Source organism: Chiloscyllium plagiosum, unplaced genomic scaffold (assembly GCF_037043375.1).
Source record: "Chiloscyllium plagiosum isolate Xiang-an unplaced genomic scaffold, Cpla_swu_hap1 HiC_scaffold_35, whole genome shotgun sequence".
NCBI lineage: Eukaryota > Metazoa > Chordata > Chondrichthyes > Orectolobiformes > Hemiscylliidae > Chiloscyllium > Chiloscyllium plagiosum.
This window is the reverse complement of record NW_028270173.1, coordinates 14,487,317-14,510,075: the sequence shown is the minus strand read 5'-3', so window position 1 is coordinate 14,510,075 and position 22,759 is coordinate 14,487,317. Positions and strand designations below refer to the sequence as shown.

General features: G+C 42.9%; 1 protein-coding gene and 1 pseudogene across 9 annotated transcripts in view; both read left to right on the top strand.

Moving 5' to 3' along the window:
- LOC148140089 (butyrophilin subfamily 3 member A2-like) overlaps nt 1-6,032 on the top strand; it is a 39,645-nt gene extending 33,613 nt beyond the window's left edge. For 6 of the 9 annotated variants that reach the window (XM_087979282.1, XM_087979284.1, XM_087979285.1 and 3 more), the window contains 3 exons: nt 2,001-2,027; nt 3,522-3,548; nt 4,523-6,032. In XM_087979282.1, the coding sequence (XP_087835408.1) occupies nt 2,001-2,027; nt 3,522-3,532 (38 nt within the window). In that variant the 3' untranslated portion in view covers nt 3,533-3,548; nt 4,523-6,032. The remainder of the gene's footprint in view (nt 1-2,000; nt 2,028-3,521; nt 3,549-4,522) is intronic. The other 3 variants (XM_087979287.1, XM_087979286.1, XM_087979283.1) reach the window with 1 other exon arrangement.
- A 310-nt stretch (nt 6,033-6,342) lies between these two features.
- Nucleotides 6,343-22,759, top strand: part of LOC148140088 (uncharacterized) — a 71,063-nt pseudogene continuing 54,646 nt past the window's right edge.

Sequence of the window (22,759 nt, the reverse complement as noted above, 5' to 3'; positions counted from 1 at the left end):
ATAGGGTAGGGGAATGGGTTTGGGTGGGTTTCTCTCCGGAGGGGCGGTGTGGACGTGTTGGGATGAAGGGCCTATTTCCACACAGTAGAGAATCTAATTATCAGAGGCTTCACTGTGAACGTGTTAAGTTGGGTATCAGTAAAAATCTGGCTTCACTCAATTAGCATGCAACCACATCTGCTTTTGTGAACAACTGCGATTTAATCTTTGAATTGAATTAGTTTATTGTCACATGCATTCAAATGAGTACAATGAAAAGTGTGTAAGTCGCCATCTACAGCACCATTTCAGGTACAAAAGTGCCTAAGGACAACTCCTTCAGTTACAATATTAGTTACAGTGTAACAATGTAAGCCAAACATGGCCATTTTAGATACAGAGTACCTAGGTCCAAAGGACAGGACAGCACAGTACTGGCCCTTCAGCTCTTGATGTTGTACTGACCTCTTTTCCTACTCTAAGATCAGACTAACTTACATACCCTTCATTGTACTAACTTCCATGTACCTATGCAAGAGTCAATTAAATGTCTCCAATGTATCTGATTCTACTACCACTGCTAACAATGCATTCCAGGCACCCACCACTCTCTGAGTAAAGAACCTATCTCTGACATTCCCCCTAAACCTTCTTTTAATCACCTCAAAATTATGCCGCCTCATGATAGACATTTCCACAAAGGGAAAAAGTCGCTGGCTATCCAGTCTATCTATGCCTTTCAACATCTTGTACACCTCTATCAAGTCACCTCTCATCCTTCTTTGCTCCAATGCGAAAAAGCCTAGCTCTCTCAACCTTACTTCATAACACATGCCTCCAGTCCAGGCAGCATCCTGATAAATCTCCACTGCACCTTCTCTAAAGTTTCTACATCTTTCCAATAATGAGGCAATCAGAACTGAACACAATATTTCAAGTGTGGTCTAATCAAAAATCCATAGAGCTCCAGCATAACCTTGCGGTCCTTAAACTAAATCTCCTGCTAATGAAAGCCAACACAGCATATGCCTTCTTAACAACCCTGTCAACCGGGTGGCAACTTAGAAGAATTTATAGACATGGACTCCAAGATCCCTCTGTTCCTCCACACTGCCTTTAACCCTGTATTCTGCATTCAAGTTCAACCTTCCAAAGTGAATAATTGCACAATTTTCCAGTTGAAATCCATCTGCTACTTATCAGTCCAGTCTGTATCTTGTCAATGTCTTGTTGCAACCTTCAACAGCCCTCCACACTATTCACAACTTGAACAACCTTTGTAACATCTGCAAACTTACTAACCCACCCTTTCACTTCTTCATTCAAGTCATTTATAAAAATCACAAAGAGTAGAGGTCCCAGAACTGATCCCTGCGGAACACCACTGGTCACCGAGCTCCAAGCTGAATTCTTTCCATCTACCACCACCCTCTGTCTTCTATGGGTCAGCTAATTTTGTATCCAGACAGCCAGGTTTCCATGCATCCCATGCCTCCTTACTTTTTAATGAGCCTGCCATGGGGAACCTTATCGTGGACCTTGCTAAAACCGCTACTGTCACTCTGGCCATCCTCTTATTCCTCACATAAGCGTATAACGCCTTAGTTACAATCCTTAGTTACAGAATAGAGAAATGAAGAAAAACTTACATTACAGCTATGCATAGTATAATCGTAGGTCGGAAAAGCAAGAATCAAAGTTATAAAGACAAATATCACAGTCTATCTCCAAGGGCTGGCTGCAGCAGACTAGTGCAGGACGGCATCCACAGGGTCTCGCTGTTGGCTGCCATCCTCAAGGGACTGACTGGGCTGTTGGCTTCCCACTACTGACAACATTGGTCACTGGCTTCCATGTGCCAGGCTGCTTGTTGTCTTTATAATTAATTAGTTATTGCTTCCAGTAATTTTCAAACAAAAGTGTTCATCAAGAGAACTTGGGCATGGAGAATTTTTTTTAATAAAGTCAAGAGCACCAACTGGGTACATTGATTCTTTTTCAATTTCTCTGTTTCCATTTAGAGGTTACGGATCCGAATGTTATGATAGGTATGTTCTCCCATGTAAATGCACATTGAAACAATATTCATTTTTCAGTATTGGGTTTTTATTAATGTTAAACCAGAATTGTATTGAATGAAATAGAATAAGAGGTTGGGAATGTCAGTTTTCTTAATATCCACTCGTAGTTAATTCTAAAATTGCCAAGAATGTAAATTTTGGACATTAATCCTTGGTACTCTGTATGTGTGCACATGTGTGCAAGTGAAGCATAGAAGCAGTATGGTGTAAAGTATATGATTTAACCTGAATCACATTCCCAGAACCAGCAGATAGGTACACTGTCTTTAGCCAAACTCTTAAGTTTTGCCCTGCAATTGAGGATTGCAAAGAAGTTCTATTTCTCATCAGCCTGCACCTTGAGGTCTTGCTTCACACAATTATGATGAAGGTTGGAGATATCTCTGCAGACATTCACTTTGATAAAACCCCTTGTGATTAATGGTAGTTAGTTTTTGAAAGCAAAATTGATAAGGTATTGATTGAGCAGTCTGGTGTTCTACATATATATGCAGTTTAGTTACTAACTATGTAAAGAGGTCATAGAGTCATAGAGGTCTCTGGGTTCTTGTGGGGCTCAGTTTGCTGAGACCACAGAACACAGTAGTTGGAAGTCTTTCAATCACCCACTCTTCAAGAGAATAATTGTGTTCCATAGTCTACTCACATCAAGGATTTTTAGTAAACAGGACAGCTGAATCTGGAAGTTCTTTTCCTTCAGCAGGCTTTCTTCAACAATATCAAAAACATCTTCAAATCAAGCTAAGACCTGGTATTCACAGACTAATGGTCTCCAGTAAATGAGCATTAACCACAATATAGGAACCTACAAGAAGTGCCTTGGTCAAAAAAACCCAAAGATTTTCACTAATTATTTTTTCCCCTTCAGGGTGGCATGGTGGCTCAGTGGATAGCACTGCTGCCTCACAGCGCCAGTGACCCGGTTGGGTTCCAACCCTCGGGTGACTGTCTGTGTGGAGTTTACACATTCTCCCCGTGTCTGCGTGGGTTTCCTCTCAGTGCTCCGGTTTTCTCCCACAGTCCAAAGATGTGCAGGTTAGGCCATGCTAAATTGCCTACAGTGTTCTGGGATGTGAAGGTACTAATCAGGGGAATGTATCTAATAGGATGAGGGGAATGGTTCTGGATGGGTTACTCTTTGAAGGGTCAGTGTGGACTTGTTGGGCCAAATGGCCTGTTTCCACACGATAGGGATTCTATGATCTATGATTCTATTCGGATATTGACAGAACTTTGAACTTGATTTATTTGTCCACAGACCTTCAAAAGTCAAACCCTCAGAATAAGAATATAAAGAATGAAGATTGCATTACCTTTAACATATTGTTAATACCCCTCTAAATGATATGACTCACTCCGTGGTGCCTGGCTTACTATAAATTGCAATGTACTTTGACCCTTGCCCCTCTTGTATGTATTAAAAACATTATTTATCTTTTGTCTTCTGTTTTTTTTCCACAGCATTGAACTGATTTGCGAACTATACAGGTAAGAAACTTGGTGTGTGTGTGTCTATGTGAGTGCACATGCGGGTGGTCCCCAAACATTTTTAAAAGTGAATTTCAATACCATGATGGAATTTGAATTTCACTGGTTTATGTATCCAGTAACAGTACCTTTACAGATCATTCTTCAAACCCCCAGGTTGTTCTGAAGGGCCTTATGATTAAACCAGTAATGTTGCTGTCAATAAATGGTTTGACACATTTCTGTATAGCAAGATTCCATAAACAGCGAATGAGACAAAATAACTTTTGGAGGTTTTAGGTGAGGATGAGTGAATGGCAGGGGATGAAGTAGAAAAGGAATTTGGTCTTAATGCCTCATGTTGATTTGCAACATTTCCTTTATATTACATGGAGAAGATTAGGTTAGATTTTTGTGCTCAAATCTCTGGAATGGAACTTAAACTCCCAGCTCTCTGACTCATCGATGAATTGTACTCCCTAAGTCTGAAGTTTTTCAATGTGCAACCTCCTAGCCAAACCTCCTGCTAATCTTGAGCTCCTGCCCTGCCAAACTGATTGAAAGATTAATTAGATTTGGGCCTACATTCTCTGGAGTACAGAAGAATGCTAAGTGACCTCATTGAAACGTGTACAGTCATGGGAAGACTCAATAGTGTAAGTACTGAGAGGTTATGTCCTCTTTTCTGAAGAGATCATATTCTGAATTGGTATTGGACATTTAGAATTAAGATCAGAAGAAAATTCCTTCTCAGAATTATTAATCTCTGGAATTTGTTACGCAAAAGAGCATTAGATGTTCAGTCATATGAGTACATTCAAGACTGAAATAACTAATTTGTTTATTTTGTACTTTGGAAATTAAGAGATTTTGGGATAGTGTGGAAATGCAAAGTTGAGGCAAGTTAGCCATGGTTGTATTGAGTGTTGGAGCAGAGCTCAGTATTGTATGTATATTCCAGCTCCTATTTGCCATCTCCTTGTGTTCTTTCCTAGCCCCTGTGAAAATGGACTCTGAAACAACGTGAATTTGACTGTATCTCTAAACAGGCAAGAGTATGAAAGGTGAACAGACATTGAGTGATGTGACAACCCAAAGTGGCCTTCTCCATCTGCTTGCTGAGGCAACATTAACAAGCATATTCATTCATTCAGCTCCTCAAGATTGCTCTCATGATGATCGGATGTAACCTCAAATTCAAATTCTAGCTTGCTTCTGATGACATTTCACCAACCCCTCTACCCCCATCTTGCTTATGAATCTATCTCTCTGGTAAAATACTTTGTGGACTCTGCTTCTCCAACCTTTTTGGGAAAAGAGTTCCAAATACTCATGTCCTCAGAAACAGATGATCCCCAAGTTTAGAAATAGTGTCTCCTCTGGTTGTAGAGGGGAAGGTAAGAGCTGAGCAATGTTATTGGTGGATTAGTAATCCAGAGACAGCAGTAATGTTCTGGGGAGTTGGTTTGAATTCCACCATAGCAGATGGTGAAATTGAATTCATTTTTAAAAAAATCTGGGTTAAGAATCTAATCACAAAAATGAAGCTTTGTTGATTTTCATTAAAAAATCTGTTTCACTAATGTTCTTTCGGGAAGGAAAACTGTTGTTCTTATCTGATCTGACCTCAAGGTGACCCCTGACTCACAGCAATGTGGTTGACTCTCCTCAGCCCTCTGGGAAATTCAGGATGGGTAATAAATGCTGGCCTAGCCCACATCCCATAAATGAATAATAATAAAGTTCTTCCATCAACCTCTGGAAAAGCTAAATTTTTGGGGAGCTGTGGACTAAAAATAGGAAAAGAAATTTCTAAGTTTGTGTTTTTGATTTTGGGTTAGTTACATGCATTTTGTGTATGCCTGAATTTAACAACTAACATGTAAGTATTTCTACAGCTTGGCAATTTCTTTGAAAACAATTTGTGACCACAACTTTGTCACAGTGCTAATGGGTATTTGTTTATCTTGGGATGTTTTATATTTTTGGAAAGTAAACCACTATATTTTAAGGATTGTTCAAAATACCTAGCCTTAGTTTTTATTTACATTTTAGGGGAAATAACCAAAGCTTAGTGAGAAAGATTTCTTTCTTCTGTACTACTTTGTTTTTGGGGCAAGTCTGTGAAGTGCTTGTAAATGAGTGGTTGTACAGAACAGTGCTTCTGAAAAGGGGAGAATATCATGAAACTAGATTACCTTCGAGTCCCCAACATAAGGTGTTGGGATAAAACCCTGGAGAAGTTATTTGAAACTGAGTATGTTTACAATAACAGTTGCCTCGCACTATCAATGTGAGGAAGAGATTTATTTCCCTCTGGGATGAGTACAGTGCGAAAGATATTTTGTTGGGATTTTGTAAAGGATGCTTGTGATGTTAGTGGAATTATACTTTTACTGTGTGTTTAAAAGTACTGTGACGAGTAAAGGCGGAATTTATTATATTTCCATTTATTTTGTTTTATAAAATTTTTCTGTATTTTGAAAAATAAAATCTGCAATCTTGTGTGCTTATACTTCAGTGGGAAACCACCTCACAAAAACCAAACCAAGCCAACATCTATCGATGATTCCTGATGAACGGCATATGCCCAAAACGTCAATTCTCCTGCTCCTCAGATGCTGCCTGACCTGCTGTGCTTTTCCAGCAAAACACTCTAGACTCTGACCTCCAGCATCTTCAGTCCTCACTTTCTCCAACATCTATTGAGCAATGTTTAAGTCTGGGATCTAACTTGCACAGTAACAACATTAGCTGGAATCATAACAATGGCAGAAGGTTTAGAGGGGATTTGAGCAAATTTATTTTCACCCCGATGTTGCTGGTGATCTACAATGCACTGCCTGGGAAGGTAATTGAGGCGGGTAACCTCACTACCTTTCAAAAAGTACTTAGATGATCACTTGAAATGTCATAACATTCAAGACCATGGGCCTAGTGGTGGAATGTGGGAAAAGTATAGACTTAGTAAATTGTTGGTGATACAGACTCAATGGGCCTCCTCTGTACTGTATGATTCTATGAAAACTAAAGAAGCTATGTAAGCACAGGAGCTTAAAATATTGTGCAGGAACATTTAAAAGCTTGACAAGTAAAATTTTAAAAATGAGCAGACGAACATCAGAGTATGGCAAGCAAGAGATGAAGTTCTGCCTTTACAAAGTGAATCTCTGAAAGCAAAATCCAGTAGTTGCTACTAATTAGACGAATGAGTAAATTACTTGTCTGTCAGGCATTCCTGATCACAGAAAGATCAGTTGCCATGTCAATACATTGAAGAAATATCACAGGGAAGAAGGTGATGTGGACCTTTTTTACCACTAGCATCCTGAATTTTGTGATAGGTAAAGGATAGACAGCCAAGTTAGAATCTAATACAACTTCATCTTTATTATCTCTAGTTTTTAGAAAGGAAACAAGCAACATATTAGCTAACTGTTTGACTAGAATCTAGACACTACCCATATGTGGTTAACTGGCCAGGTTTATCCTGATGAGTTGTAATCTGAATTCTGAATTCAGGATCTCCTCTTTGTGATGGTTGGTCTCATTGTTGTTCCAGTACTCGCTGTTGATGTCTTCAATATGGCTTCTTCTGTGTTTTCTCCCAATCTTGCAGACTGTTCAATATCATGCCCCCTTACAGGTTCCCTCAGTGCTGAACTCATTCATCCAAGAATCTAGAGATGTCAGTGTCATGGTTCCTATCACCAGTCATATTTTATCCTTTTTTCATCCACAGAAGTCAAATGACCTTTCGCACAGCCATTCGCTTCAGTCAGTAGTCTGATTTTAATACTTCCGGTCATAGTAAGCTGATTTGGCATTTCTGTAAAGTTAGTATAAACTTCCCCAGCATGCTTGTCCAGCTTCAGATGTTAGGTATAGGGCAACAATTAGTGACATGATCACAATAAGGAACAGCACATATGTCAGGTGGGAAAAGATAGAGAATGCCAGATTCAATAAAGGTGAGGCAGAGAAAGGGTACACAATTCTTAAAGTGAACTCCACAATTTGACTAGCCAATATGGAAATACTGGAAAGGTTAACGCTGCGTTCTTGTATTTAAAGGAAGGACAACAGGAAGAGCTAATGAAGTTACTTGATCCATTTTATTTCCAATGTATAGTTCTACACCTGGATGCACTGTGTGAGCTAGACATGATCTGTGAATTGAAGAACCAGAGCAGGTAAACAATATCCTTCCCAGTTGAGCCCAGAAAAACACAATCTTAGGTGAATGAACACTTGCTGGGAAAAGAAATGTCACTTTTGAGTCAAGCCAAAGGCAGCAGACTTTTGCTAGTAGTGCTAGGACATAAGAAATAGGAGCCGGACTAAGCCATTCTGCTGCTCAAGCTTGCCTCATCATCCAACATGATTATGGCTGATCTCTCCCAGGCCTCGACCACTCGATAATACCAGTTCCTCGCACCCCTCAATTCCATGATAATTTCAAAAATCTACCAACTTCTTTTTTCGATAATTTCAGTGATCTAGCCTCCACGACTCTCTGGTGCAGAGAATTCCAGACATTCAGAACTCAGAGAAGGAATTCCTTCAAATCTCAGTTTTAATTGAAGGTCTCCTTATTTGATAACTCTTCCTTAGATGAGATTCCTCCACTAACAACTCAACATTTAACCTATAAAGCTCCCGCAATCTTCTCTTTTTCAAAAGGTTCACCCATCGTTCTTAAACTTTAATGAATAACCTGTATAGCCATTCTTGTTAAGTCAACCCCTTCATCACAGGAAACAGCCTAGTGAATCACTTTTTAAAAACCTCTAATACCAGTACAGTGTATCCTTAAGTAAATACAGGAGCAAAAACTATACGTGGCACTCCAGGTGCACCCTCACCAACATCTGTATAGTTGTAACAAACCCCTAGCAATAAAAACAATCACTGGTCTTCTTAACTATATTTAACTGTGTCAGTTGAATGCTCATTTTAATGTGTTTTATACATAAGAACCACCTATATATATATCGCTGTCCTACACTTTTGTTGGAATTGCTTTCCTATTGGAAAGCAGTCTGCCTTTTGATTCTTCCGACCAAAGTGAAAAAGTGGACCCATGACATTCTCTTCCAAGTTATTAATAAAGATACTAAATAATTAAGGCTTAAGGAATGTGGCATTTATCTAGTCTAATCTTTCTAATCTGAAAAAGATCAAGTAAACCCAACTATCTGTCTTATGTGTTAACCACTCCTCAATCCAAGCGAAAACATTAACCCCAATATGATTTGTTCCTATCTTGTGCAATAACCTTTTATGTAGTACCTTATCAAAGTTTTCTGGAAATTCAAATGCATTAAATCTACTTGTCCTCTTATTCAACTCTTAAGTTAATCAACTTCAAGTTCCTAAGCTGGATAGATCAACTTGATTCTAAACAGATTACAGAAAAGTAAACGCATTAATGAAAAACAGACTCAAATCTAATTCCTTGGTTCAAAAATTGTATTGAAAGGTTTGTCAGTGCCTCATTTCCTTCTTAAGACTGAAACATAGAACAGCTTCTGGCAAGTGTATTAACATCAAGATACAAAGAGATAACTGTCTTTGATATAATTGATTTGCTGTGGCAATGTTGAATCATGTCATTTGGATTTAAAAGCACCCAATCAATATTCCAGTAACTTGTAGAACGTAGAATGTTACAGCACAGTATAGGCCCTTCGGCCCTCATTGTTGTGCCAACCTGTGAAAATAATCTGATGCCCATCTAACAACCCCATTCCATCATTATCCATATGTATGTTCAATGCCCATTTAAATGTCCTTAACGTTGGTAAATCTACTACTATTGCAGGCATGCCGTTCCATGCCCCTACTATTCTGAGTGAAGAAACTACCCCTAATATCTGTCTTAAATCTATCACCCCTCAATTTAAAGCTATTTCCCCTCGTGTTAGCCTTCACCATCCAAGGAAAAAGGCTCTCACTTTCCATCCTTTCTAACCCTCTGATTATCATTTACGTCTCGATTAAAGTCTTAACTTTCTTCTCCATCGAAAACATCCTCAGTTCCCTCAGCCTTTCCTTGTATGACCTTACTTCCATACCAGGCAACATCCTAGTAAATCTCCACTGAACCCTTTCCAAAGCTTCCACGTCCTTTCTATAATGCGGTGATCAGAACTGTACGCAATACTCCAGATGCAGCCTTACCAGTGTCTTGTACAACTGAAGCATGACCGCGTGGCTCTGAAACTCAATCCCCCTATCAATAAATGCCAACACACCATATGCCTTCTCAACAACCCTATCAACCTGGGTGGCAATTTATAGGACACTGAGATCTCTCTATTCATCTGCACTACCAAGAATTTTACCACCAACCCAGTACTCTGTATTCCTGTTATTTCTTCAGAAGTGAACTACCTCACACTTTTCCTCATTAAACTCCTTTTGCCACTTCTCAGCCTAGCTCTGCATCTTATCTATGTCCCTATGTAACCCACAACATCCTTCGGCATTATTCACAACTCTGCCTACCATAGTGTCATCCGCAAATTTGCTAAACCATCATTTTACACGTACATCCAAATCATTTATAAAAATGACAAACAGCAGAGGCCCCAAAACAGATCCTTGTGGCACACCACTGGTAAGTGAGCTCCAGGATGAACATTTCCCATCAACCACCACGCTCTGTCTTCTTTCAGTTAGCCAGTTTCTGATCCAAACTGCTAAATCACCTTCAATCCTGAAACTCCATATTTTGTGCAATAGCCTACCGTTGGAACCTTATCAAACGCATTACTGAAGTCCATGTACACTACATCAATCATTTTACCTTTATCCATCTGTTTTCTCACCTTCTCAAAGAACTCAGTAAGGTTAGTGAGGCAGACCTACCCTTCACAAAACCATGTAGACTATCCCTAATCAAATTATTCCTTTCCAGATGATTATAAACTTATTTCTTATAACCTTACCCACAACCGAAGTAATGCTCACTGGCCTATAATTACCAGGGTTGTCCTGACTTCCCTTCTTAAACAAAGGAACAACATTTGCTATCCTCCAGTCTTCTGGCACTACACCTGTCGACAATGATGACATAAAGATCAAAGCCAAAGGCGTCTGCAAACTCCTCCCAGAACTATTTCACAGACCTTGCTTGGGCAAGTATGAATCGCATTTGTGAAGGTGTGATGTAATATGTAGACCAGAAAAGTCAAGGGCAGCAGATTTCCTCTTGGGTTGAATGAGACGGGGTCTGAGACCATCTTTTCATTTGAGACTGAGATTGAATTTTTGATTCAAATTTTTTGTTTAAATATGCTTAATTAACTGAATTTAAATCACTGCACCCAGGCTGAGATCCATCCTCAGGTTTTCAGTGGATTAGTGGGGGAACCAGGTTATTATCCAGAATATTCCCATTTTCTAAATATCCAAGCATGACATTTCCAGTCCAAAGAAAACATCCTCCTTGCATTGCTCATATGAAGTTGTATCAATGAGATCACCCTTCATTCTCTTATACTCTGAGGAATAAAGGTCTCGACCACTCAATCACAGTTCAGAGAACAATCCCCACCAAAGATCCATCTGGTGAATCTTTGTTACACTCGTTATGAGGAAGGTCTATCCTCCTCAGGTAGGGACAACAAAGGTTCTTGGGATGCCAGCTGTGGTTTCGATGAGTGTCTGTAAAATTGCTGTCAAAGTTATATACTTTTGCTAAGGAAATGCAGGAGTTAACAGTGATCTCCATAAACAGGATATGATATCTGAATACACTTCAGCTGGAGTTCTGAGGAAGAGTCACTCAACTTGACACCTTAAAACTGCTCTGGATTAGTGGTGCTGGAAGAGCACAGCAGTTCAGGCAGCAGCCGAGGAGCAGTAAAATCGCGTTTCGGGCAAAAGCCATTCATCAGGAATACAGGCAGAGAGCCTGAAGGGTGGAGAGTTAAGTGAGAGGAGGGTGGGGGTGGGGAGAAAGTAGCATAGAGTACAATAGGTGAGTAGGGGAGGGGATGAAGGTGATAGGTCAGTGGAGGAGGGTGGAGGATAGGTGGAAAGAAGATAGGCAGGTAGGACAAGTCATGGGGACAGTGCTGAACTGGAAGTTTGGAACTAGGGTGAGGTGGGGGAAGGGGAAATGAGGAAACTGTTGAAGTCCACATTGATGCCCTGGGGTTGAAGTGTTCCGAGGCGGAAGATGAGGCGTTCTTCCTCCAGGCGTCTGGTGGTGAGGGAGCGGCGGTGAAGGAGGCTCAGGACCTCCATGTCCTCGGCAGAGTGGGAGGGAGAGTTGAAATGTTGGGCCACAGGGCGGTGTGGTTGATTGGTGCGGGTGGGGAGGGATGTTCCCTAAAGCGCTCTGCTAGGAGGCGTCCAGTCTCCCCAACGTAGAGGAGACCACATCGGGAGCAATGGATACAATAAATGATATTGGTGGATGTGCAGGTAAAACTTTGATGGATGTGGAAGGCTCCTTTAGGGCCATGGATGGAGGTGAGGGTGCAAGTTTTGCAGTTCCTGTGGTGGCAGGGGAAGGTGCCAGGATGGGAGGGTGGGTTGAAGGGGGCGTGGACCTGACCAGGTAGTCACAGAGAGAACGGTCTTTGCAGAAGGTGGAAAGGGAAATATGGTGGGGTCTGGGGTCTGAGGTGGCAGAAATGATTAGATTAGATTACATTACAGTGTGGAAACAGGCTCTTCAGTCCAACAAGTCCACACCGACCCGCCGAAGCGCAACCCACCCATACCCCTACATTTACCCCTTACCTAACACTACAGGCAATTTAGCATTGCCAATTCACCTGACCTGCACATCTTTTGGATTGTGGGAGGAAACCGGAGCACCCGGAGGAAACCCAGACAGACACGGGGAGAACGTGCAAACTCCACACAGTCAGTCGCCTGAGGCGGGAATTGAACCCGGGTCTCCGGCGCTGTGAGGCAGCAGTGCTAACCACTGTGCCACCGTGCTGCCCACTAATGTCGGCAGATGATTTGGTTTATGTGAAGCTTGGTAGGGTGGAAGGTGAGCACCAGGGGGCGTTCTGTCCTTGTTACGGTTGGAGGGGTGGGGTCTGAGGGCGGAGGTGCAGGATGTAGATGAGATGCATTGGAGGGCATCTTTAACCATATGGGAAGGGAAATAGTGGTCTCTAAAGAAGGAGGCCATCTGGTGTGTTCCATGGTGGAACTGATTCTCCTGGGAGCAGATATGCCGGAGGCGGAGGAATTGGGAATATGGGATGTCATTTTTGCAGGAGGTATGGTGGGAAGAGGTGTAATCCAGATAGCTGTGGGAGTTGGTGGGTTTGTAAAAAATGCCGGTATCAAGTCAGTCGTCATTAATGGAGATGGAGAGGTCCAGGAAGGGGATGGAGGTGTCACATCTCCGGGACACCCGCACCAATCAACCACACCACCCTGTGGCCCAACATTTCAACTCCCCCTCCCACTCTGCCGAGGACACCAGACGCCAGGAGGAAGAACGCCTCAGGAATGCCTGTATTCCTGATGAAGGGCTTTTGCCCGAAACGTTGATTTTACTGCTCCTCGGATGCTGCCTGAACTGCTATGCTCTTCCAGCACCACTAATCCAGGATCTGGTTTCCAGCATCTGCAGTCATTGTTTTTTACCTGTCTTAACACTGCTCCCCGCAGATGCTGCCAGACCCGCTGAGCTTTTCCATCAATTTCTGCTTTGCTTTCACACTTTCACTGGATATTGGTGAACAAGTTTCAAAATTGTGTTCTCGATGATCCTCTGGCAGGTGGTTTCTTAGAGAGAGTTCAGCATCAGGTAATTTGCTCCTCAGAGTGAATCCCATTGCAATTTTTAGCAGAATAATGAAAACAAAACTGGAGTGCAGTAGATTGTAAGTGATGTGTCCAAGTCAGTGTTTCGTTTCTAACTTAGCACTGCTGCCTCACAGCACCAGGTACCTAGGTTCGATTCCAACCTCAGGAGACTATCTGTGTGGAGTTTGCAAATTCTTCCTGCGTCTGCGTGGGTTTCCTTTGGATGATTCAATTTCCTCCCACAGTCTAAAGATGTACAGATTAAATGGATTGGCCATGGGAAATGGACGTTACAAAGAGAGGTCAGTGGGTAGATATAGGTGGGGTGTTTTTCAGAGAATCGATGTGGATTTGAATTAAATTAAATTTGTTAAACTCAAAATAGGAAAAGACGAGATCTGTGGGGCAGGAGCAGGCAGAAACAAAAGTATGCTCGGGCAATCTTGTTTGTGGATTTTGGGAAGGAAGCGAAAGCGGGTTGTGCGGGACTGGGAGTTTATCAACTTGGAGCCAGTGGAGGGAGGAGGGATGATGTGATTACCAGATGCAATGAGGTTGGTGACCAGACTTGACACCATGGCCTGATGTTCCATGCTGAGATTATGATCGAGAGGGAGATAGCAGGAGGTATTGGAGAGCTAGTGCTCAGCTTCTGTAATGTAGAGGTTAGTCCACCAGAAAACAACAGCACCACCCTGATCAGTAGGTTTGATTACAAAATCAGAGTTGGATCTGAGAGCATAGAGTACAATCAGTGCAGTGGGAGATAGGTTGGAATGGGTAAGGGAGGGGGCAGAAAAATTGAGGCGACCAATGCCCTGTTGACAGGTGTCAATGAACAGGTTGGTGCAGGTATTAGGCCAGAGAGAGGGGTCCAAGTGTGGGAAGAGGGTTGGAGCTGGGTGAAGGGTTCTGCAGGACTGGGAGAGGATTCTTGTCCAAAGAAATGGGCATGGAGGTGAAGACAACAGAAGAAGAGTTCAAGGATTGTTGTGCCTGAAATTCATTAAGATGGGGGACTCAGAGGGATACAACTGGGAACTTTGCTGAGAACAGAATATTTGGCATCGGAGAGTGGAAGGTCCGGAGGGATGGCGAATACATGACAGGAGGTGGGATTCGGGAAGGGGATGGAGTCAGAAGGAAGGGGAGGGGAGGAGGGTTCCAGAGAACAGTGGGTAACTCTGAGTTATTGCATCTTGTGTGCCTTGATGCCCAAAGGGAAAATTTTATAAATATTGTTGGAATGTCAAATGATCTGGAGGATGAAGTGGGGCTGTGGAGTGGTGCAGTCCTGAGCCAGCGTGATGTGATGCTGTTGGAGAGAGAGAGGTAGAGAGTGTGCATGTGATGCCGCATGGCACTGAGTGTGGATCTCAGGATGCGAAGTGAGCAGCTGTCTGTGGGATGTTGAATATCACTGGTTTACTGTGACCCTGGGTGGATTCAAAGCACGAGGGATGAAAGTTGAGTTGGAATCCACATGAGTCTGAGCTGGAGGCAGTTGCTGAGGACTGGGAGATGGCTGTGGAAATTAGTTTGAGCTAATGCCTGGTCAAACACTAGGAGTGACAGTGATGTTAATGTTGGCCTTTAAAACGGTTCACTTTACCAATCTAGTTCCCTTGGTGTGAACCAGATTGGGATTCATGCAGATACGATCACATCCACATTTTCAAAATGGTCTTCATTTAATCTCATTATTTGAGTATGTGTTTGATGACCATCGCTGAGAGACATTAACTAGCAACAGTAAAATTAATAACTACCTCTGGGAAATATTATAATTCTGCATTAATATGTAAAGTGTGATAAATGCTGGAACGTTCATCTTCCTCTGAATTACCCGACAGAAACAAAATATTATTGACGTCAGGGCATTGTTTCCCAAGGATTTGAGAGCAAGTCATCGAGGGGAATGAATGGATGCCGAACTCGGGGATTGAGCTGGTTCACTTTCTGTCTCAGTATCAAAATATTGACAAAATATAAGCCTTTCCTGAAGAAGGGCTTATGCCCGAAACGTCGATTCTCCTGTTCCCTGGATGATGTCTGACCTGCTGCGCTTTTCCAGCAACACATTTTCAGCTCTGATCTCCAGCATCTGCAGACCTCACTTTCTCCTCAAAATATTGACAATCAAGACACTCACAGTCCAATGCACCCTGGTTTTCCCATCATTCTGGTGAAAATCGCGGTGGCATTCACTCTGCTGAGTCAAAATAGGTGACTTTGAATTTCTTCTCCTATAAACTTAATCTTGTCAGAGAATTTGAAGGGCAGATAACGTCAGGAAATTGATCGAGATATCCACAAATCTAAGTGCGGACACCAATCCCATTACAGTACACGGTGTTCGCTGGGAACTCTTGCATCTTCCCACTCACCAAATCGCTCCACCCTTCCCACTGACCAATCACAATAATCCCCAACCTGCATTCACCTATCACCGTCCATCTACCCTTTTCCCCAGCCCCATCCCCTCCCTCTATTTCTATCTGGGCTCCCTCCTGAGACCAGACGAAGGGTTTCTGCCCGAAACAGTGACTTTCCTGCTCCTCGGATGCTGTCTGACCTGCTGCACTTTTCCAGCTCCATATCTATTGACTCTGACTTCCAGCATCTGCAGTCCTTCCAGTCTCCTGCGTTTGTATCTTTTGTAAAAAGAAAGCTTCAGAAACTCGTTTAGACTTTTTTTTAATTTCAAAAATATACTTTATCCATAAAAGTATCTTTGTGTATGTACAGTCATAAATGCCATTCGGTTCTGTACAGTTGCATTTGAGGAAACAAGCAAACATTAGCGTTCCACTCTATCAAACAAAACAAGGGCAGCTCTGACACGGACAAGACAATATTTACATCTATTTGAGGCACCGAGAGGGCAAACAACTTTGACTGTAATAGTCTCGATCCACTGCGAGACTGCACCAGGTGTACTGTGACCTATTGTAGACTTCTCAGCTGAGGACGGATAGACCTGTCTCAGAGGGAGTGCAACAAAGATTCAACCTGGAGACCAGAGAGAGATGTGAAAGGGGGGAGGTGACCAAGGACATGTGGACAGCAGGTCTGGACAGAGAGAGAGGCTAATAAGATCTCAAAGGAGATCAGCATGGGTGAACTATATGATAACTACCCAAATAATGTGAGAATAGACCTCGGAGTAGGGCAGAGAGAATGGATGAATGTGCTGAAAGCAACCCGTCTCACAAAACACGGAGTGGTGTGGGGAAAAACCGGCAATGATGGGATTAGGCTCTAAAATTACTGCAATCGATATTGAGGCCTAAAGGCCCCAGGGTTCCCAAATGGAAAATGAGATGCCGGTTTGCGAACTTGCGCTGAGGTTGGCTAGAACATTGCAGAAAACCGGAGACAGAAATGTCGGCCAGGACACACGGTGGTGTGTTGAAGTAGCAGACAGTTGGAAGCCCAGGGTCAATTGTTACTGTCAGAACGTGGGTGTTCTGCAAAGCAGTCACCCAGATTGTGTTTGGTCTCTTCATGGAGAGCAAATACAGTAACACCAGTTTACACAGTTGTCGATATTGAGATCAATTTGTCCATTTGATTATTCTGCCAATGTCACTTTGTAATTTGATACGTATCTGTCAGTGTTTCACAACGTCATCTATTGTACCATTGGGAATGTTGGATTTGTGGCTTTCTGTCCCGGCATCTAAGTAATAAATCAGTAGAATGATGGAAACATTGTTAACACCAAAGGAATGTTCTTAACTCGCAGAGAGATTGATGACAGAACTGAGCAGAAGTGAGCTGTAAATAAATGTATCGGATAATCTGAGCATTGGGTTAAGAACACAAGAGAGCAGAGGTGAGGAGGTTATAAGATCAGAAATTGATCACAAAAGAGTTTAATACTAATAATGTCTCCTGTCGCTCAGCCAATTTCCCAAACAGGACAAGCCTTCAATGCGACATGCTCCCCATAGTCGCTGCTTAAAATCCAATACCTTCCCCAAGGGAACCGCTCCCTTTGGCTGTGGGTTTTCACATTCGCACCACCCTCTGGAATATAATCCCTCCGAATATCGGAATGAAAACACCTTTTGTGATCAGTTGATTTTCTTTCTTTCTGAGCGAGTGTCGGTGGGGCCTGTCTTATGGAGGTTACAGCATCGACAGAAAATCCACTGGCTCATCTCTCCAGCCTTCCTCTGGAAAGGAACATTCCAGAAACAGGGAAACTGCCTCGGCTCCAGTGGGAGGTGTCAGTTGTGGTTCAGTAGGAGCGCTCTTCCCTCTGATTCAGGTCAGGGGCATCGAGGCCTGGACAATAATCCAGACGGAGCCTGCCGTGCGGGACTGAGAGGGGATAAGGCAGCTGCTCTGCTCACTGGGTTCGTGACTGTGTTTCATTTGTTTATGTAAATCACAACAGCGAGTACATTTCAGAAAGGCTGAATGGTCAACGTGCTTGGGTAAATCTTATTGTCGTGAAGGACGCTATATAAATGCAAGAGATTCACAAATCTAATTCCTGGAGAGACTGCCTCCGTATCTGTCATCTCAATATCTGACGGACATGTATAATACTTTGTCTCTGAATTTGAGTGCATGCAATCACTCACACAATTCAGGTTACAGATCCGAATCTTACACCATGTTTCACCAGAGGGTTTGGAACCGGGGCAGTGAGTTCAGTCTGCAGCAAAATGTCAGGAAAACTCCCTCACCGCCCATCTCCGCCTCATATCTCTCTCCGTCCCACCCAATGTCAACACACCATGGACTTTCACCCTCCCGGCCAGAGTTCGTCTTCTCCTCCTACTCCTCGCGTTCTAACTCCGTTTCTTCTTCAACATATTAACGTTTATTTCCCTCCCTTTAAAATATCTGCAGCATAAAGCTATCTTATATATTATTTCTTCACCGATCCGGTCATATTGGATTGTGGGTACACCTTCTGCCGCTCCTGTATCACCCAGAGTTGGGAAGAGAAGGAGATAAACTCCTGTCCGGAATGTAGAGAGGTGTTTCCGGAAAGAAACCTCAGGGTAAATCGGGCCTTAGCGAATCGGGCCGAGGAGGCTCGAAAATTAAACCTGGATCCGACAGAGAAGGAAAGTAAACCTCACTGTGAGGAACATCAGGAAGATCTGAAGCTGTTTTGTGAAACTGACAAGAAGTTGATCTGTCTGATTTGTAGAGATTCGCGGGAACACAGAGAGGACCGCTTCCTGCCGATCAATGAGGCTGTTGAATCTTACAAGGTAAAGGGTAAATATCTTATAAACTGAGAGCTCTATTATGTTCCGACACATTAATTCTGTAATTTCTCTCAATTTCAGGATCAGCTGAAATCTTCTTTAGATTCTCTCACAGAGAAGAAATCGGCGGTTCTACAAACGGAACTGACCCGGAAACGGAAGATTTCCGAAGTGAGGGTGAGCTCTCCCTGTGCTGATTCTCTGGGATCTCGGTTAGTTTTGTTCCCTTTATCGCGGGACATTAATGAGGTTTCACATTTCATTTGGTAGGAACAGGCGAGCAGTCTGCAGACCCACATCACATCCGAGTTCACTAAAATGCACCAGATTCTCACTGAGAAAGAGCAGCGTTTACTCAGAGATCTCAGGGAAGAAGAGGAGAGGATTGTAGAACCAATGGAGAAAAATCTTCGAGAGATTCAGGAGAATTTAAATTCTATTGAGGAGGAACTCTCAAAGTTGCAGAAACAGATGGAGCAGAAAGACGAGCTGATATTTCTGAAGGTGAGGGATTATATTCCAGATTAGGTAATGGAAATTTCACTCAGTTACAAAAAACGGATAATAATTGTTATGTTGATATAGCAATTACTAAGAAAAAATAGAATTAAATTGAATCTCTGACTGGACGATTCTGATATTATCACTGAACTAACACCTCCCACAGTGTCTGCAGCATCTCGGGAATATCGACATTCTCCCGGGAATGGGCTGTGATGTTTTCAAATGTTTCGTTATTATCTCCCTGTTCCCCAAGTTTAATTATCTCCTGGAACTCCCATTGTAATCCAGTTCCAGTTCCATGTGGAGAGTGTGTGGGTGTGCCTGGTACAGTGGGAGTGTGAGAGTCACTGTCTGTGAACGGGACTGATGGTCAGTTCCAGTTTATTTTACCCTCTCCTCAATCTTCCTTCCAAAATGTATCAGTTTCCACTTCCGTGTTGTGTCTGCTCATTTCAGCAGCCTGTCTGTCTCCTCCTGAAATCTGTTACTGCTATCCTCACTGTTTGTGATTCATTTCTTTCAGGAGGAAGCTTGTCGGAAGATCAGGTAGGACATGCTCTTTACTGAAACTCTGCACAGTTTGCTCAATAGCTCAGTGACGGGTTATTATGGGGTTATTTCCTAGTAAATGTCGCCGCTTTAAAGGGTCGGTTATCGGGTGACAGTAACTCCGTTTATTGTTCACACACCAGTGTTTTTTTATAATAAGAAGCTTATTGCAGAGTTGAGACAATATTAGATTTTATAAAACTGTTCTGTAGCATTGTAAACAATAACAAGATACCTGTGAATAATACAACCTAGTTCTCAGGCTGAAAGTGATCACTTCCCTGATTTGGGCTGTTTGAGTGACTGTGACTTTCCTTCTGACCCTGAGAGAGAGACGGCCCATGTTTCCAGGGAATGGCCATCCCTGTCCCTGCATGGTTCCAGAACAACTCGAGACAGCACTAGTTGTTAAAACCAGGAGACTGTCCCTGGAAATATTATACTTTCTGTGGGTCCATTTGGATAAGCGTCTGAAGCCATCAGCTCTGTATGTCAGAGCAGTGAAGGGTTCTGTCTAACGAGGGGAATAACGACAAGATAGGAAGAGGTATCTGGAGCTGGTGCTCAGCCTCTGCAATGTAGCGATCAGTCTGCCAGAGTACAACAGCAGCACTCTGATCAGCAGGCTTCATAACAAAGTCAGGTTAGATCTGAGAGTACAGAGTGCTCAGTTTCTTTGAAAAAGAATCTGCTCCCCATCCCACAGACCCCTTAGCCCAGCTTCAACATTCTCCCTCCAGCTGGGCCCCTCTCCCATTTCTTTTGACCTGTACTTGATCTGTTCCTTGAGGGCTATCACAACTGTGACATTGATCACCTCAATTTGTCTGCCCCCATTACACATTCCAATCTATCATCCCAAGAACTGACAGCACTACGTGCACTCAGATCCAACCCTGACTTTGTGATGAAGCCTGCTGATCAGGATGGGGCTGTTGTAGTCTGGCAGACTGACCTCTATATTGCTCAGGTTGAGCGCCAGCTCTCAAATACCTCCTCCTATTGCTTCCTGGATCCTGATGCCATGATGGAACAACAGACCATTGTTTCAACCACAGTCACCAACCTCATTTCATGTCGTGTTCTCCCACAACATCCTCCAAACTGACATCCTCCAATCCTGAAAAATTAATTTCGATCTCCTTCCCAAAATTCCCAGGCAGACCCATTGTTTCTGCCTGCTCCTGCCCCACAAAACTCATCACTTCCTACCTTGACTCAATCTTTTCTCCCCTGGTCCTGTCACTGCCCACTTGCATCCATGATTCCTCGGATACTTTATGCCAGTTTAGAATTTCCATTTGCAGACTCCAGCTGCCTGCTGTTCACCATGGGATGCATAATCCCATTATGCATCCCAACCCCATCAGTATGGTCTCAGGACTCTCTATGTCTTCCTGGAACAATGCCTAAACCATCCCCACCCACCACCACCCTCCTTCACCTGGCCAAGCTCATCCTCACTCTGAACAACTTCTCTTTTAACTTCCATAATTTTCTTCAGGTCAAAGGTGTGACCATATGTATTTGCATGGACCCAAGTTTTGCCCATCTCTTTGTGAGATATTGGAATATTCCTTGTTTCAGTCCTTTTCTGCCCCCACCCACAAGTCTTTCTTCAGTAGATTGATGATATATCATCAGTGCTGACTGCCTCTCTTGTCTAGAATTGAAGTTTATCTATTTTGCTTCCAACTTCCACCCTGCTCTTACCTTCACCTGGTCCATCTTTGACCCCTCCCTTCCTTTCTTTGACATCTATATTCCTATTTCTAGGGATCAACTCTCCCCTAATATTTATTATAAACCCACCAACTCCCAAAGTTATCTGGGTGGTGCTGAGTTCACTGCTTTTCATCATTCATATAAATGATTTGGATGGGAACATGTGAGGTTTAGCTATTAAGTTTGCAGATGACACTAAAATTGGAGGTGTAGTGGACAGCAAAAAGGTTACCTCAGAGTACAATGGGATCTTGTGCAAATGGGTCAATTGGCTGTTAAGTGGCAGATGGAGTTTAATTCAGATAAATGTGAGGTGCTGCATTTTGGGGAAGCAAATCAGAGCAGGATATATACACTTACTGGTAAGGTCCTAGACAGTGTTGCTGAACAAAGAGACCTTGGAGTGCAGATTCATAGTTCCTTGAAAGTAGAGTCACAGGTAGATAGGATAGTGAAGAAAGATATTTGGTATGCTTTTCTTTATTGGTCAGAGTATTGAGTATAGGTGTGGGAAGGTCATGTTGCAGTTATCCAGGATATTGCTTAGGCCACTTTTGGAATATTGTGTACAATTCTTGTCTCCTTCCTATTGGAAGCATGTTGTGAAACCTGAAAGCATTCAGAAAAGATTTACAAGGGTGTTGCCAAGTTTGGAGGATTTGAGCTACAGGGAGAAGCTGAATAGGCTGGAGCTGTTTTCCCTGGACTATCATAGGCTGAGGTCCTTAGAGAAATTTATGGGACTAGATTAGGTTAGGGTTTCTGGTCATCATGGAGAAGTTGGACTGAAGAGTCTGTTTCCATGCTATTCATCTCTATCACTGTACATGCTCACACCCTGCTTCCTGTAAAGACCATAATCCATTCTCCCAGTTCCCCCTTATTCGATGATGCCACTGTTGACAAGGGAGCCTTCAAAGTTTCCATCTTGTTCCTCAACAGATGATTTCCCAGCATCATTGTTGAGAGGGCCCCCAGCTGGGTCTGATTCATTTCCTGTAATTCAGCACTCACGCCCTCTTCTTTCCCAAAACAGTGATTGTATTACCTTGTCCTTACCCAGCATCCACATGCAGAGGATCATTTGCTGCCATTTCTGCCACTTCCTGCAAGATGCCACCACCAGACACCAGATGCCTCCCCTCCTTTGTCAGCTTTCTGCGGGGACCGTTGCCTTTGGGACACCCTGGTTACTTGCAACATCACCCACCAACCATCCCACCTGCCCAGCCTCATGGTACGTTCCCCTTGCTACCATCAGTTCTGAGGAAGGGTCACTTGACCAAATACGTTAACTCTGATTTTGCTGCACAGCTGCTGCCAGACCTGCTGAGCCTGATGACTATCTACAGGTTTAACACAGTTAGGTGTTAAACAAGGCAGAGATATTTGTACATTTCCATAAGGGAGGATGAATAGACAGTTTGTAGATAG